The sequence below is a fragment of the Oncorhynchus kisutch genome, linkage group LG15 (assembly GCF_002021735.2).
Source record: "Oncorhynchus kisutch isolate 150728-3 linkage group LG15, Okis_V2, whole genome shotgun sequence".
Classification (NCBI taxonomy): Eukaryota; Metazoa; Chordata; class Actinopteri; order Salmoniformes; family Salmonidae; genus Oncorhynchus; species Oncorhynchus kisutch.
This window is the reverse complement of record NC_034188.2, coordinates 47,279,476-47,297,808: the sequence shown is the minus strand read 5'-3', so window position 1 is coordinate 47,297,808 and position 18,333 is coordinate 47,279,476. Positions and strand designations below refer to the sequence as shown.

The window sequence follows — 18,333 nt, the reverse complement described above, 5'->3', positions numbered from 1 at the left end:
GCAAAGTGCAGCATCTAGAAATCTAAATGTGTTGATCCAGATTTCTTGTTGTTTTTCTGTTAGATGGAAACTGTTTGAGAGTTCAAACTACATTCCAACTGTATTTAATGGTGTTATGTAGTTGTGTTGTCATGTTGTGAATGTTGTATTGTAGCAACCCTCAACTGTATTTAATGGTGTTATGTAGTTGTGTTGTCATGTTTTGAATGTTGTATTGTAGTAGGCCTAACCCTCAGCATTTTCTGGTGATTGAGAGAGACGCAGACAATACACGGAGACAGCAACAGAATATGATATGATGGAGAGGGACACCAGACAAGATACAGAGAAAGTGATGGAGAGAGGCAGAAGAATAGAGTTCCAGACAGTTGTAGAATGTATGCCAAGACACATTGTAAGAGCTATAAAGAGAGAGGGAGTGGGAGAGAGAACAGGCAGAACCTGATATGTAAATGAGCAGAGCAAACGAAAGTAACATTCGACGAACTGATGATCATTCCAGACTCTGTTTCTATTGAGAGATAAAAGGTAAGTTGACGATTGTTATGTGTGTTCATATAGTTGATGATATTGTTATGTGTATTAATGTAGTTGATGATATTGTTATGTGTATTCATATAGTTGATGATATTGTTATGTGTATTCATATAGTTGATGATATTGTTATGTGTATTAATGTAGTTGATGATATTGTTATGTGTATTCATATAGTTGATGATATTGTTATGTGTATTAATGTAGTTGATGATATTGTTATGTGTATTAATGTAGTTGATGATATTGTTATGTGTATTAATGTAGTTGATGATATTGTTATGTGTATTCATATAGTTGATGATATTGTTATGTGTATTCATATAGTTGATGATATTGTTATGTGTATTCATATAGTTGATGATATTGTTATGTGTATTAATGTAGTTGATGATATTGTTATGTGTATTAATGTAGTTGATGATATTGTTATGTGTATTCATATAGTTGATGATATTGTTATGTGTATTCATATAGTTGATGATATTGTTATGTGTATTCATATAGTTGATGATATTTTTGGTGGACAGTGTTATAATAGTCCTACTCTCCTTAAAATGTTTTCGAAATAAATCAGATGTGTGGGGTGAATTTGTTCTGTGCCCATATGTGTGCCCCAGAGTGATCACTCCTACACTATCTAGAATCTAAAAGGGTTATTTGGCTGTCCCCATAGGAGAACTATGGTACTGGTACTATGTAGAACCCTTTTGGGTTCCATGAAGAACCCTTTCCACAGAGGGTTCTACATGGAAGCAATTAGGGTTCTACCTGGAACCCAATAGTGTTCTCTTATGGGGACAGCCTGGAGGACAAGTTTGGAACCCTTTATTCTAAGAGTGTATTGTATCATAGGTCTCTTGACTTTTCTCCTCAAAACACAACAAGCAACAAACAAACATTTTCTCTTTCTAATCTACTGTTAATGCTTTTCACTGAGGAAGGTAAGTTGTGTGAAAGAGACAAATAACTATTGTGGAGAGACTAACAACAACTTACACTTCCTCAAAACAGGTTGTGTGTATTCATTAGTGCCCATCGTAACAAAACATTTGGCAACAGAAACTGTTTAGGTCACGTTGTACAGCATTGAGAGGACTGTTTATGTTTTATGCAACATTTTTAAACTGTTGGCTGTGGAGTAAACTAATGAATACAACCCAGGTTGTTGCCTACGACTCGGCATGTTGATACCTGTCTGATGCTGAAACCTGAACGTAACCTGAGGGGTAGACTATGATACAGGCTTGATATACTGGTTTTCTAAAAATAGCCAGATTCAGTTAGCTTCACATTCCAGTTTAGGCCTCATCCATAAGAATATACAGAACAGAACAGAAAATATCTCAATGACTTGACATGTTCTGGTTGTGAATTCAGGCTACAGGGAATCCTGCCAGGGATTATTGTAAAGTGTGTAGAGAAATTAAATGTATGGTGTAATGTTAGTATAGTGAATAATAAATAATAAATAGATAATAAATAATTTCATAAAAAATCCTACAATGTGATTTCCTGGATTTTTTTTCTCATTTTGTCTGTCATAGTTGAAGTGTACCTATGATGAAAATTACAGGCCTCTCTCATCTTTTTAAGTGGGAGAACTTGCACAATTGGTAGCTGACAAATACTTTTTTGCCCCACTGTACCTCTCTCTAATGTATATGGCTCTATCAGGCTATATATACCTCTCTCTAATGTATATGGCTCTATCAGTATATATATACCTCTCTCTAATGTATATGGCTCTATCAGTATATATATACCTCTCTCTAATGTATATGGCTTTATCAGTATATATATACCCCTCTCTAATGTATATGGCTCTATCGGGATATATATACCTCTCTCTAATGTATATGGCTCTATCAGTATATATATACCTCTCTCTAATGTATATGGCTTTATCAGGATATATATACCTCTCTCTAATGTATATGGCTCTATCAGGCTATATATACCTCTCTCTAATGTATATGGCTCTATCAGTATATATATACCTCTCTCTAATGTATATGGCTCTATCAGTATATATATACCTCTCTCTAATGTATATGGCTTTATCAGTATATATATACCTCTCTCTAATGTATATGGCTCTATCAGGCTATATATACCTCTCTCTAATGTATATGGCTCTATCAGTATATATATACCTCTCTCTAATGTATATGGCTCTATCAGTATATATATACCTCTCTCTAATGTATATGGCTATATCAGGATTCACTTTTGACCATTTGACATCTTTTATTTACTGTTGTTTAGGCTGGTTGAATGAGTTGCCTATGAAAGCTACTTCAACTGCAAGAAAACAGCTGCACCAGTGACTGTAAGGTATGTGATTTCCTCATATGTTATTAGAAACATGTTTGTAGACTACGCAGTTACAAAGTTGCTTTTGAAACTGTGGCACATATTTTTCTGTAACATGAAATAAACGTGTTGGTATGTAGGAAAGACGGGCAGACTCAGGGACTGTGGGTCTAGGCTACCTTCAAACTATTATAAGGTTAGGTCGACGTCAGACATTCAATAGTCAGAGTGGGTTTGAGCTACGATCACGTATCATGCCGACAAACCTGATGGTCTCTGTGAACTGATCTGAACAGGTTTTGTCTGGTCATCTATGATGTGAAGTCTATAGCGGAGGTATAGAATTCAATCTGCAGATCACTAACAAACTGCTATTATACATTATAACCTAGACTACTTTACATAATATAACATATCTTACTTGTTGCAAATAAACATTGAATGGATCAATGATTTCCCTCTCAGATCATTCATGCCCATTTTCACCCTTCTGTCTGTATTATCAGATACGTTTAGAAAATAACATATTGAAAGACAATAAATAGTCCACTCTTAGTGACTATTAACAGTGACTTATTATAAAAATTACAGTTACCATGGAGATTAAATGTCACAACTACACGTTCATGTGATTGCATTAAATCCCCTGACTGTTTCTATATGTCTGTTAGTAAATGTTTTATAAGAGATAAGTAATAAATGATAACAATTGACATTGAAGAATTACTGTGTTAATGACAATCGACATGCTGGATTTCTGTTTAGGGGTCAGTGCTCTAAAATGAGTCTCTCTGAGGATAGAGAGGAGGGGGGCCTTGCCTCTAAAATGAGTCTCTCTGGGGAACATGACACCAAAGCTAAGAGGTGAGATGACAATTTTGTTTAAGAATTATTAAGAGTTTATTTCCAAAAATGTTCACATTTGTTTTTTAATCATAAATGGTTGCTTATGCATATCTTCAATATAGCTGTTCTCAGATTTTAAATATAGATTTTAGATGTGTATAATTTTTAAAATTATTTTTAAGCAAAATGCTACATATCCATTATTATTATCCATTCAGCTTGAATGGAATGTTTGTATCCTGTATATTTGACTGTGATATGAGGTTGTCTCACCTAACTATCTTAAGATGAATGTAATTACTGTAAATCACTCTGGATAAGAGTATCTGCTAAATCAGGGTTCTCAATCCGTTGTCTGTGGAGGTACTGCAGGGGTTCCGCGGCACCCTGACTGTACTCGTTGCAATGTAAGATATTTGATAGAATTTTCACACGACACGACCACTTTGCCTACTCTTAATTATTGTCTAATGTAATGGAATGCATATTTTTTTTAACCAATTCTGATCATTGTTACAAGCCGGATTTTGACAATATAACCATTATATCAACACACTCTTCACACCCGTTTAACAACTCTAAATAGCTTTGGCAAAGTAGGCATTAAGTCGCTTGCCAATAATGTTGCCTACAAAGTTGCATACAAATGTTAATTTTCATAGAACACATACAGCCTAGATGCCTTCAATTTCCCAATTTATAGCCATGCCCAATTTAGGATTCTTTTTTAACAACGTGATGTTGCGCTGATGTTTGAGAACCAAAACATTCAAAGGACGTTTTCTCAAAAGTGAGGTTACAAGTTTGTCATATTTCAAAGCAGAACTACTTTCCCATTGTTCCTCAACTGTAGTGTATGATATACCATTTTCTAGCTCCGAGTCGCTACTTTTATCCAATTTAAAAAATACAATTTCAAATTTGGCTACACAAGACCGAACCAAGCTGGTCGGTCACATTTGACTGTATTAAACCTAGCAGTACTACTGATATATCTGAGTGAGGCAGATATATATTATTACTGTGTAAAACCTAGTAGTACTACTAATTTCTCTGAGAGTGAGGCAGATATATATATTATTACTATGTAAAACCTATCAGTACTACTAATTTCTCTGAGAGTGAGGCAGATATATATTATTACTGTGTAAAACCTAGCAGTACTATTCATTTATCTGAGAGTGAGGCAGATATATATTATTACTGTGTAAAACCTAGCAGTACTAATTGTACTTATTTTATCTGTTGTGTTGTAGCCCAATCAAGCAGGAGAGACCAGCCTCCCCTGTACCCAGCTGTGTGTCCATGAAGAGTGACAAGTCTATGGAGCTACCTATATACTTTAGCGAGGGAGACCTTTCTACTGAACAAAGGTAAGAAGAACTCATGGGTCATGGTCAGTGAGTTAAACAACACTGTCTCTAGTCATTCCTCCTCTCCTATTTTCCCATTTATTTTTGTTGTTTTCAAAATCCATAGGCTAATACTTTTTTCCTATAGTCCTAAAACACAACATTCCCTGTTCCCTGTGTGTGTGTGTGTGTGTGTGTGTGTGTGTGTGTGTGTGTGTGTGTGTGTGTGTGTGTGTGTGTGTGTGTGTGCGTGCGTGCGTGCGTGCGTGCGTGCGTGCGTGCGTGCGTGCGTGCGTGCGTGCGTGTGTGTGTGTGTGCGTGCACTCCCTGGTTGAGGAGATGTAATCTCTATCCTGATTGTCTAGTCACTTTTACCCCTACCTACATGTACATATTACCTCAATTACCTGAAATACCTGGTACCCCTGCACATTGACTCAGTACTGGTTCTCCTTATAGTCTCATTATTACCTCAACTACCTGGTACCTCTGCACAATGACTCAGTACTGGTACTCCTTATAGTCTCATTATTACCTCAACTACCTGGTACCCCTGCACATTGACTCAGTACTGGTTCTCCTTATAGTCTCATTATTACCTCAACTACCTGGTACCCCTGCACATTGACTCAGTACTGGTTCTCCTTATAGTCTCATTATTACCTCAACTACCTGGTACCTCTGCACAATGACTCAGTACTGGTACTCCTTATAGTCTCATTATTACCTCAACTACCTGGTACCCCTGCACATTGACTCAGTACTGGTACTCCTTATAGTCTCATTATTACCTCAACTACCTGGTACCCCTGCACATTGACTCAGTACTGGTTCTCCTTATAGTCTCATTATTACCTCAACTACCTGGTACCCCTGCACATTGACTCAGTACTGGTACTCCTTATAGTCTCATTATTACCTCAACTACCTGGTACCCCTGCACATTGACTCAGTACTGGTTCTCCTTATAGTCTCATTATTACCTCAACTACCTGGTACCTCTGCACAATGACTCAGTACTGGTACTCCTTATAGTCTCATTATTACCTCAACTACCTGGTACCTCTGCACATTGACTCAGTACTGGTTCTCCTTATAGTCTCATTATTACCTCAACTACCTGGTACCTCTGCACATTGACTCAGTACTGGTACTCCTTATAGTCTCATTATTACCTCAACTACCTGGTACCTCTGCACAATGACTCAGTACTGGTTCTCCTTATAGTCTCATTATTGTTATTTTATTGTGTTACTGTTTTTTATTTTTATTTAGAAGGTACAAGGCCAAGGTATCACGTCTGGTGAACAGTTCAGAGTTACATATCCTCAGTCAGACCAGTAGAAACTGGATCAGCAGCACTACAAGGTATCATGCTGGTGGATCATGTATCAATACTGATAGGATGGAAAGAAAGGGAGCGCTGCTCTCATATCAGTTTTCTCCATTCAAGTCTTTCCTTAATTAGAAGCATCGTTTGACTTGTTTCGACGAACTTTGCCGGTGCTATTAGGATGTATTGGTCTGCATGTTTTGAACGCCATTGAGCCAGTGGATTACTGAACAGAACATGCCAACAAAACAGAGCTTTCGGGATATAAAGAGGGACTTTATCGAACAAAACAACCATTGATTGTGTTTCTGGGACTCCTTGGATTGCCAACAGAGGAAGATCTTCAAAGGTAAGTCATTTAATTTATTGCTATTTTTGAGTTTGAGGACGCTTGTGCAGGTTAGGAATTTATGCTAATGCAGAAATTTTGTGAGGCGCTGTCCTCAGTTGATCAAATGCTATGCTTTCGCCATAAAGCCTATTGTAAATCGGACAACATGGTTCGATTACCAAGATTCTGCGCTAAAGAATCATGGATGACACTTGTATTTTCATGAATGTTTAATATTAGGAATTTTATATTTTGAATTTGGCACTCTGCAATTTCACCGGATGTTGTCGAGGTAGGACACTGGCGCCCACCTAGCCTTAAGATTAATCCTTAAGTTATCAAATATCGATATTATCGATAATATTTCAACCGGACAACAGCGTATTCAATAGAAAGGAAAAAGAACAAGGTCACGCGCGTGAAAAGTGAGTGAAAATGTCCACTTCCTAGTGGAAATCATAGGAACTGCAATCTGGGAGCTTTATCCCACTATGTTCAATAGCAAGTCAATTGAAAACATTGACACCAAAAAAATCCCATTTCCCGGATTTTCCTCGGGTTTTCGCCAGCCATATCAGTTCTGTTATACTCACAGACATTATTTTAACAGTTTTATCTACCAATAATATGCATATCCTAGGTTCTGGGCCTGAGTAACAGGCAGTTCACTTTGGGCACGCCAGACTCTCCGAAATTAAGGATACTGCCCACTAGCCTTATGATTTTACCATTATAATTATTTCACAATACTGATGACGGATCAGCACCTAGAGAAATATTATCGCCTATGGTTGCAAATATTGAGGTGGCTTATTCTAATGCTGTAATGATTAATATGACTGAACAAATAATTTTAAATGGAACTGTAACTAAGGAAACTTATACTCTGTTTTATTATATCTAGTTAATGAACACCATTCCAACTAGGAAGAAACAAATGGGTTGTGGACTGTGAAAACAGATAAGGTCATTAGCCTATGGTTGACCCTACAGAAACTTAGCTCTGGGGTTTTTGATAAGGCAGTGAGTGCATTCCTAGGTTTTCTGTTAATTAAAACTGTCAGTTCAGTGGTGATCGATAATGTTGAGGGGTCAAACGTTATCTGGGAGTGTGTTAGTAAGTTAGAATGAACTTTTCACCTTACTTTGTCCCGGTCGAGAGGAGGGGATTCTGTTAAAGCAATGAAATGATGTCATGATCTGTATATGTATGTATGATCTGCACGTGATTAAGGGGGAGCGCACTCCGAGAATAAATTCTATTACCTATTATTGAAAGACTGGTCTGCGTCTATTTTATGCAAACAAGAAATCTTACAAATTCTCATAAAATAGATTAAGGGCTTTCAATTGATGAAAGTACATTGGCATAATTAAATTACAGTAACAAATGCTTACCCAATAAAATTGCACTAAATCACGGTAGGCTACACATCATAAAATATATTGAGACAAATTACAAACAGTGGCCTACAAGTAGCAAAATATAACTAAATTGATTGATTGAGCATATAACGTGGCTCACATCAACACCATTATCCCAGAAACGCAAGATCCATTCCAATTTGCACACCACCCTAACAGATCCACAGATGATGCAATCTCTATTGCACTCCACACTGCCCTATCCCACCTGGACAAAAGGAACACCTATGTGAGAATACTATTCACTGACTACAGCTCAGCAATCAACACCATAGTGCCCTCAAAGGTCATCAATAAGCTAAGGACCCTGGGACTAAACACCTCCCTCTGCAACTGGATCCTGGACTTCCTTCCACGCTGATCCTCAACACAGGGGCCCCTCAGGGGTGCGTGCTCAGCCCCCTCCTGTACTCCTTGTTCACTCATGACTGCATGGCCAGGCACAACTCCAACACCATCATTAAGTTTGACAATGATACAACAGTGTTATGCCTCATCACCGTCAACGACGATACAGCCTATAGGGAGGTCAGAGACCTGGCTGGGTGGTTGCAGAATCACAACCTATCCCTCAACATAATCAAGACTAAGGAGATCATTGTGGACAACAGGAAAAAAAGCACTCCCCCACTGAGCACTCCCCCATTCTCATCGACGGGGCTGAAGTGGAGCAGGTTGAGATCTTCAAGTTCCTTGGCATCCACATCAACAATAAACTAATATGGTCCAAGCACACCAAGACAGTCGGGAAGAGGGAACGACAAAACCTATTCCCCCTCAGGAGACTGAAAATATTTGGCATTAGATCCTCAAAAGGTTCTACAGCTGCACCATCAAGAGAATCCTGACTGGTTGCATCACTGCCTGGTATGGCAACTGTTCGGCCTCTGACCACAAGGCACTACAGAGGGTAGTGCGAATGGCCCAGTACATCACTGGGGCCAGGCTTCCTGCCATCCAGGACCTACATACCAGGCGGTGTCAGAGGAAGGCCCTAAAAATTGTCAGCGACTCCAGCCACCCTAGTCATAGACTGTTCTCTCTGCTATTGCACGGCAAGCGGTACCGGAGTGCCAAGTCTAGGTCCAAGAGGCTTTTAAACAGCTCCTACCCCCAAGCCATAATACTCCTGAACATCTAATCAAATGGCTACCCAGACTATTTGCATACCCCCCCCCCCCTTTTACACCACTGCTACTCTCTGTTGTTATCATCTATGCATAATCACTTTAATAACAGTACCTACATGTACATATTACCTCAACTAACCGGTGCCCCCACACATTGGTACCCACCTGTGTATAGCCTCCACATTGACTCTGTATGGTACTGTATACCCTGTATATAGTCTCGCTATTGTTATTTTACTGCTGCTCTTTAATTACTTGTTACTATTATTTCTTATTCTTATTCGTATTTTTTTACTTACCTGCATTGTTTGTTAGGGGCTCATAAGTAAGCATTTCACTGTAAGGTCTAAACCTGTTGTATTCAGTGCATGTGTCTAATACAATTAGATTAGATTTGATTTGAATTATTGTCTAATATAATGGAGAAAATATTTTTGGGGGACCAAGCAGAATTTTGACAATATTACCCTTATATCAACTCACTCTTCAAACCCGTATAGAGAAATATAGAAATATAAAACATTATTTTCTACTACTGCAAAGGAATTACATGTGGCTCAGGAACCACTGACTCGCTGCATTATTCTATAGTATTATCAAGACACCTGCTGTTAACTCTTAACTACTTAGGACAGCTCACGAGGTGTCCTAAATATCTGCCGACTCGGTAGGACTAGAGGCTTCATGCATAGCTTTAATTTATACCCATAAGTGTCAAATGTCTTTATTCTCAGCACTTATACGACCACTTTTCCATTGTGGATATGGCCCCAGGTCTCAACATATTGTTATATAAAAATGTAGAAAGTTTGTTTTACATAATAATAAAAAAATAAATGAATATTACTAATGTAACCCACTGTAAAGACTGTGTTTAGTTGATTGTGTTGCACTGCTCACGTCCGCGTTCTGGAACTGTCCACGTCCCCGTACAGAACTGTCCGCGTCCACGTACGGTGTGGCGCCAAGCATATTGTCCCGGTTACGAGCAGAGTGGGATGAGGTGATCTTTGGAAATAATGACGGAGTTCGCTATGGTGTTGACACACCAAAGTTTAGTGTTTAATTTTATTTTTGCTTTGCGGTCAGGGACAGTATGAGTGTAGCCAGATCCTTTTCACTCTCTATCCTTGTTTCATTTTGTGATTCACCGGATTCGTTGTCATCGAGATCAGGGACAGATGAACAAACTGCTAGCTAGCCAAGCTAGTCGGTACAGCTAGGAAAGCTAGCTAGCTACTCTACCAGCAGCATCCTAGTTATCCTAGTTATTCGGTACAGCTAGGTATGCTAGCTAGCTACTCTACCAGCAGCATTCTAGTTATTTCAACTTTATTTAACCAGGTAGGCAAGTTGAGAACAAGTTCTCATTTACAATTGCGACCTGGCCAAGATAAAGCAAAGCAGTTCAACAGATACAATAACACAGAGTTACACATGGAGTAAAACAAACATACAGTCAATAATACAGTAGAAAAATAAGTCTATATACAATGTGAGCAAATGAGGTGAGATAAGGGAGGTAAAGGCAACAAAAAAAAGCCATGGTGGTGGTAAATACAATATAGCAAGTAAAACACTGGAATGGTAGATTTGCAGTGGAAGAATGTGCAATGTAGAGATAGAAATAATGGGGCGCAAAGGAGCAAAATAAATAAATAAATACAGTAGGGGGAGAGGTAGTTGTTTGTGGTAAATTATAGATGGGCTATGTACAGGTGCAGTAATCTGTGAGCTGCTCTGACAACGGGTGCTTAAAGCTAGTGAGGGGGATAAGTGTTTCCAGTTTCAGAGGTTTTTGTTGTTTGTTCCAGTCATTGGCAGCAGAGAACTGGAAGGAGAGGCAGCCAAAGGAAGTATTGGTTTTGGGGGTGACCAGAGAGATAAACCTGCTGGAGTGTGTGCTACAGGTGGGTGCTGCTATGGTGACCAGCGAGCTGAGATAAGGGGGGACTTTACCTAGCAGGGTCTTGTAAAATGACCTGGAGCCAGTGGGTTTGGCAAAGAGTATGAAGCGAGGGCCAGCCAACGAGAGCGTACAGGTCGCAGTGGTGGGCCGTATATGGGGCTTTGGTGACAAAACGGATGGCACTGTGATAGACTGCATCCAATTTATTGAGTAGGGTATTGGAGGCTATTTTGTAAATGACATCGCCGAAGTCGAGGATTGGTAAGATGGTCAGTTTTATGAGGGTATGTTTGGCAGCATGAGTGAAGGATGCTTTGTTGCGAAATAGGAAGCCAATTCTAGATTAAACTTTGGATTGGAGATGTTTGATGTGAGTCTGGAAGGAGAGTAAAGTCTAACCAGACACCTAGGTATTTGTAGTTGTCCACATATTATAAGTCAGAACCGTCCAGAGTAGTGATGTTGGACCGGAGCGCAGGTGCAGGCAGCGATCGGTTGAAGAGCATGCATTTAGTTTTACTTATATTTAAGAGCAATTGGAGGCCACGGAAGGAGAGTTTTATGGCATTGAAGCTTGTCTGGAGGGTGGGTAACACAGTGTCCAAAGAAGGGTCAGAGTTATACAGAATGGTTTCATCTGCGTAGAGGTGGATCAGAGACTCAGCAGCAAGAGCGACATCATTGGTGTATACAGAGAAGAGAGTCGGGTCCAATAATTGAACCCTGTGGCACTCCCATAGAGACTGCCAGAGGCCCGGACAACAGGCCTTCTGATTTAACACACTGAGCTCTATCAGAGACGTAGATGGTGAACCAGGCAAGGTAATCATTTGAGAAACCAAGGCTATCGAGTCTGCCGATGAGGATGTGGTGATTGACAGAGTCAAAAGCTTTGGCCAGGTCAATGAATACGGCTGCACAGTATTGTTTCTTATCGATGGCGGTTAAGATATCGTTTAGGACCTTGAGTGTGGCTGAGGTGCACCCATGACCATCTCTGAAACCAGATTGCATAGCGGAGAAGATACGGTGGGATTCGAAATGGTCAGTAATCTGTTTGTTGACTTGGCTTTCGAAGACCTTAGAAAGGCAGGGTAGGATAGATTTAGGTCTGTTATCCTAGCTACCACTACATCATCACCGGCTGCCTGCATTTATTGTGGACCAATGGAGCTCCCCGATTGTTTCTTGTTAAATCCCGTGGAGGGCTTCTCCCTCTCTCGTTGACGGATGCTGGCTACCTCTGTCCGGTTCTCCTCTCTTCACTAGATGGACGGTAACTTTAGTGTTTAACCCCTCTGTGTCCAAGTAACAAACGTTTTAATATTATCTTTGGGGCGCTTCAATAGCAGGTATTGAACCCCGGGTGAATAATCACTAGTCAGAACCTCAACCTCAGAATACATGCATTAAAAAAAGTAATCTTAATGGCAAGGCATTCCCCTAGGGGAACTCCCCCCCTCCCCCCATTCAGCTGAAAAGGTGGCGCAGGGAATTCAAAAATATTCTTTACAAATATTTAACTTTCACACAAGTCCAATACAGCAAATGAAAGATAAGCATCTTTTTAATCTACCCATCATGTCCGATTTTTAAAATGTTTTACAGCGAAAACACAACATATATTTATGTTAGACCACCACCAAATAAATAAAAAAAAACAGCCATTTTTCCCAGCCGAAGATAGAGTCACAAAAGCAGAATTTGAGATAAAATGAATCACTAACCTTTTGATAATCTTCATCAGATGACACTCATATGACATGTTACACAATACATTTATGTTTTGTTCGATAATATGCATATTTATATCCACAAATCTCGGTTTACATTGACGCTATGTTCAGAAATGCCTCCAAAATATCCGGAGGAATTACAGAGAGCTTCGCCAGATAACAGAAATACTCATCATAAACTTTGACAAAAGATACATGTTCTACATATAATTAAATATACACTGGTTCTTAATGCAACCGCTGTGTCAGATTTTTTTAAAACATTATGAAACAAGCCTACCATGCAATAATCTGAGACGGATAATAAAATATAAAATATATTTTATGTTATTTTCATATATATCCAATAACGTTCCAACCGGATTATATGTTTTCATCTGCAGCCAAATGGAATGAAATTGCATTCTGCCAGGACAGTGACTCATTCCCCTCCCATTCGGTCAAAGTTCACACCAGAGGCTCCATTCCACTTTCTACTGAATGAGAACATATAGTGGAAGGTGTGGGAAGTGCTAACAGATCCATATCTTATTTGTAAGTGAAGTTAGACCCGCATTCAGAATTTCACTTCCTGTTTGGAAGATTGCCTGCCCTATGAGTTCTGTTACACTCACAGACATAATTCAAACCGTTTTAGAAACTTCAGAGTGTTTTCTATCCAATAGTAATAATAATATGCATATATTAGCAATCTAGGACAGAGTAGGATGCAGTTCACTATGGGAACGCAATTCATCCAAAGTGAAAATACTGCCCCCTATCCCCAACAAGTTAATTAATATCTGATATTGCGAGTAAACAACCTCGAGAGTGTGTCTTCCAGCCCTCCAATAAATTACATCATGCAACCCTCCCTGTTAGTAAATTTACCTCAACATGCACCTGGAGAAGGCAGAGTGAAGACACCAGCTTTTTAGTGGGGCTGAGGTGACTACTAGAGAGAGAAGTCAGAGTGAAGATACAAGCTTTTTAGTGGGTCTGAGGTGACTACTAGAGAGAGAAGGCAGAGTGAAGACACAAGCTTTTTAGTGGGGCTGAGGTGACTACCAGAGAGAGAAGGCAGAGTGAAGACACAAGCTTTTAAGCGGGGTTGAGGTGACTAATAGAGAGAGGCAGACAAAACATTATTAAAAATTACATCTACTCATTGGTTTATGGAAGCAGGTACCCATCTCCTCGTTGGTTTATGGAAGCAGGTACCCATCTCCTCATTGGTTTATGGAAGCAGGTACCCATCTCCTCATTTAGCAAAAAGAAGAAAAAAAACATAAACATAACTTTTAAACAATAAAAGATCATTTAGAAACATTTCTGAAAATGGATAAATAGCTTTTTGTAATGAAACTCTTCTTATGTTTCCCCATCTCAGCTCAGAGTAGATGAGAGATGTAATGTTTGTCTCTGTTGTGTTGAAGTCCAATCAAGCAGGAGAGACCAGCCTCCCCTGTACCCAGCTGTGTGTCCATGAAGAGTGACTGGTCTATACGTGAACCTGTGAACTTTAGAGAGGGAGCCTTTTCTACTGAACAAAGGTAAGAAGAACTCATGGGTCATGGTCAGTGAGTTAAACAACACTGTCTCTAGTCATTTCTGACTAGAGACTGTGTGTGTGTGTGTGTGTGTGTGTGTGTGTGTGTGTGTGTGTGTGTGTGTGTGTGTGTGTGTGTGTGTGTGTGTGTGTGTGTGTGTGTGTGTGTGTGTGTGTGTGTGTGTGTGTGTGTGTGTGTGTGTGTGTGTGTGTGTGCGTGTGTTCACTCCCTGGATGGGGAGATGTAATCTCATGTTTTGTCCACAGAAACCAGCAGGAGAGATTCGAGTCAGAGATTCTCAGTGGTCAGTCTTCCCAGAGTCATCAAAAAGACCTGGCCTCCATATTCAGTGTATGTGGTCCTGTTATGTACATTTGTTTTTGTTTACCTCAAGTAAAGTTGATCTGTCAACCATTCATTAATGTGATAATGAGAAAGCATATTGTCTCTTGCTTAACTTATTTACTTTATTTATTTCAGATGCTTGAAGAGAATATTATGACATTTGTGAAGAACGAGCTGAAGCTGTTCAAGAGGATTCTTTGTCCAGAACTCCCAGAAGGCTTTGAGAGTCAGAAGCAGGATAAGGAAGTGGTGGATTCTGAAGATGAGAAGCAGGAGAGCAGTGCCAGAGAGGGGGCTCTGAAGATCACACTGCACGTCCTGAGGAAAATGAACCAGGTGGAGCTTGCTGACACACTGGAGAACTGTAAGATCTGTTTGACTCATGTTGAGTGCTGTTTTATAACATTTAAAAGCTGAAGCTAAAGTACAACTCAATGACATTGTAGCAGCCTTAACACAACACCTAGTGACATCCTCAAGTAGCAGCAGGGATGGGTTGTGGTGATTAATTTAGAGAGAGATTAGAGAGAGAGACAACATTAATAATAACATCAATAATATCAATAATATTATAATCAGTCACGCCAGTCTGTAATGCAATATGAAAACATTTACACATGTATAGTCAGTTAAATAATTATAATTTAAAACTTTATAACAGTCCTACAATACTGTAAGCATTAAAACATTAATATCATCTGTGTTATTTCTAGATTCAGATGATCCTGCTGTGATTTGCCAACGTGAACTCAAATCTAATCTAAAGAAGAAGTGTCAATGTGTATTTGAGGGGATCGCTAAACAAGGAAACCCAACACTTCTCAATAAGATCTACACAGAGCTCTACATCACAGAGGGTGGAACAGGAGAGGTCAATAATGAACATGAGCTGAGACAGATTGAGACAACAACCAGGAAACAAGCAAGACTAGAGACTGCAATCAAATGGAATGACATCTTCACACCCTTAAATGGACAAGACAAATTTATCAGAACTGTGCTGACAAAGGGAGTCGCTGGCATTGGAAAAACAGTCTCTGTGCAGAAGTACATTCTGGACTGGGCTGAAGGAAAAGCAAATCAGGATGTGCAATTTTTATTTTCATTCCCTTTTCGGGAGCTGAATTTGATGAAAGAGAACAAACACACTTTCATTGAACTTCTCAATCACTTCTCAATGGAAACCAAACAATCAGGAATCTCCCTCTACAACAAGTACAAAGTTCTGTTCATCTTTGATGGTCTGGATGAGTGCCGACTGCCCCTAGACTTCCAGAAGAACAAAATCTGTTGTGATGTCACAGAGTCAACCTCAGTGGATGTTCTGCTGACAAATCTCATCAAGGGAAATCTGCTTCCCTCTGCTCTCCTCTGGATAACTACCAGACCTGCAGCAGCCAATAAGATCCCTTCAGTGTGTGTTGACCAGGTGACAGAGGTAAGAGGGTTCAATGACCCACAGAAAGAGGAGTACTTCAGGAAGAGATTCAGTGACGAGGACCTGGCCAGCAGAATCATCTCACACATAAAGACATCAAGGAGCCTCCACATCATGTGCCACATTCCAGTCTTCTGTTGGATTTCTGCAACAGTCCTTGAACACATGCTGAAATATAAGAGAGAAGAGATGCCCAAGACTCTGACTGAGATGTACACACACCTTGTGGTGTTTCATACCAAACAGAAGAATGAAAAGTATCTTGGGAAAGAAGAGACAGGTCCACACTGGAATAAAGAGAGCATTCTGTCACTGGGAAAACTGGCTTTTCAACAGCTTGTGAAGGGCAATCTGATTTTCTATGAAGAGGACCTGAAAGAGGCTGGTATTGATGTCATTGAAGCCTCAGTGTACTCGGGATTGTGCACACAGCTCTTTAAAGAGGAATGTGTGCTGTACCAGGAGAAGGTGTACTGCTTTGTTCATCTGAGCATTCAGGAGTTTCTGGCTGCTGTATATGTGTTCCTCTCATTCATCAACAACAACGAGAATCTAATGGACAAACTGCAAACAAAATCCAATAACTTTTCTTTGCTATTCAGAGACGAGCCTGAAGTTAGTTTCTACAAGAGTGCTGTGGATAAAGCCTTACAAAGTAAGACAGGAAACCTGGACCTTTTCCTCCGCTTCCTTCTGGGCCTCTCACTGGAGTCCAATCAGAAGTACTTACAAGGTCTACTGACAAAGACAAGCAGCTCACGGAGCCATGAAGAAACAGTCAAGTACATCAAGGAGAAGATCAGGGAGAATCTTTCTCCGGAGAGGAGCATCAATCTGTTCCACTGTCTGAATGAACTGAATGACCATTCTCTAGTGGAGGAGATCCAAAGCTACCTGAGAACAGGAAGTCTCTCTGGAGCCAACCTGTCACCTGCACAGTGGTCAGCTCTGGTCTTTGTGTTGCTGACTTCAGAAAAGGAGTTGGATGTGTTTGACCTGAAAAAATACTCCAGATCAGAGGAAGGTCTTCTGAGGCTGCTGCCAGTGGTCAAAGCCTCCAGAGCTGTCCTGTGAGTACATACAATGACACATCAGAACTAATCATCAGGAAGCATTATTCAGTTTAGAGAAAAATATGTATTGTATTATATATACAATATCATATTGAATTACACATTGAATCAGTGCATTGGTTTTCACATTGGTATAACAATATGACCATACAATTCTAGGAGACCCAAAGATGAATCTATGTTGTTTGAGAGAATAAACCAAATGCATCTGCCTTTGTCCTTCTGCACTACCGGTGTTAAATGAACAGTGTCATGACATTGTATTAGTTAATGTGACGACTGTCGCTCATCGAATGATTACAGGTTTCTAATTGCGTGATTAAATGAATCAAGCAATTATTAACTCATTTACCTAGGGTACCATGGGAAAATTTGTTTTATTGAGTTTCTATTTCCTAAATTAACTCAAAGTATATCAGAATATCGATTTTACAACAGTCACTAAAATAATCAGTTTCCTCTACAATCTCATTCTGAACGTCGCATAATCCGGGAATCTGCACAAACCCGAGTCCCACCAATGAGTTCGTACCACACCAATCTTAGTTGATTATTTATTTACTAGAAAGCTAAAATGATGATAAAAAATACACATACACAAAAACACAATCTAGGCTATAGATTAGAACTTAGTATAATGGGCCAACACACTATGGCGCGTGTTACCCAAAATGGGGATTTAAGGAGAGAGAAAAAGAGAAAGTACACAAGAGAAATATACATTTGGGTGCATTTGTCAGCAATGCTTATTTTAACCCTAGCCTTGCCCCGAACTGCCGCTCTTATGGGTCAGAATATAATGATGTAATTACGTGTGGAAGTTCTCAGATGGGAAGCTCCGCGTGGTCCGTTTAGGCTGCTCAATGACGCACTTCTCCGGCGCAACTCTCTGGTTGTCTTCACGATGTCAGTGTCCTTTTGGCTTAGTGGTCTGTTTCCTCACCCTTGCTCTGGAAGGGGTCTTCTGAGGACGGACAGCTCTGAAACTCAGAGCTCACAGCGTAGGAATGAAACCGTTTAGATACCACAATTCGCT

At 39.7% G+C, this 18,333-nt stretch overlaps 1 protein-coding gene across 1 annotated transcript; it reads left to right on the top strand.

Annotated features, from left to right (window-relative positions):
* The first annotated feature begins 449 nt into the window (after positions 1-449).
* Positions 450-17,313, top strand: LOC109904745 (protein NLRC3-like). Its single transcript, XM_031790380.1, has 8 exons — positions 450-528; positions 2,803-2,871; positions 3,616-3,714; positions 4,953-5,069; positions 14,328-14,444; positions 14,708-14,792; positions 14,922-15,150; positions 15,500-17,313. Exons 3-8 carry the CDS (start codon positions 3,632-3,634, stop codon positions 17,296-17,298), a joined length of 2,430 nt encoding a protein of 809 aa, XP_031646240.1. The 5' UTR covers positions 450-528; positions 2,803-2,871; positions 3,616-3,631; the 3' UTR covers positions 17,299-17,313.
* Positions 17,314-18,333: the final 1,020 nt, after the last annotated feature.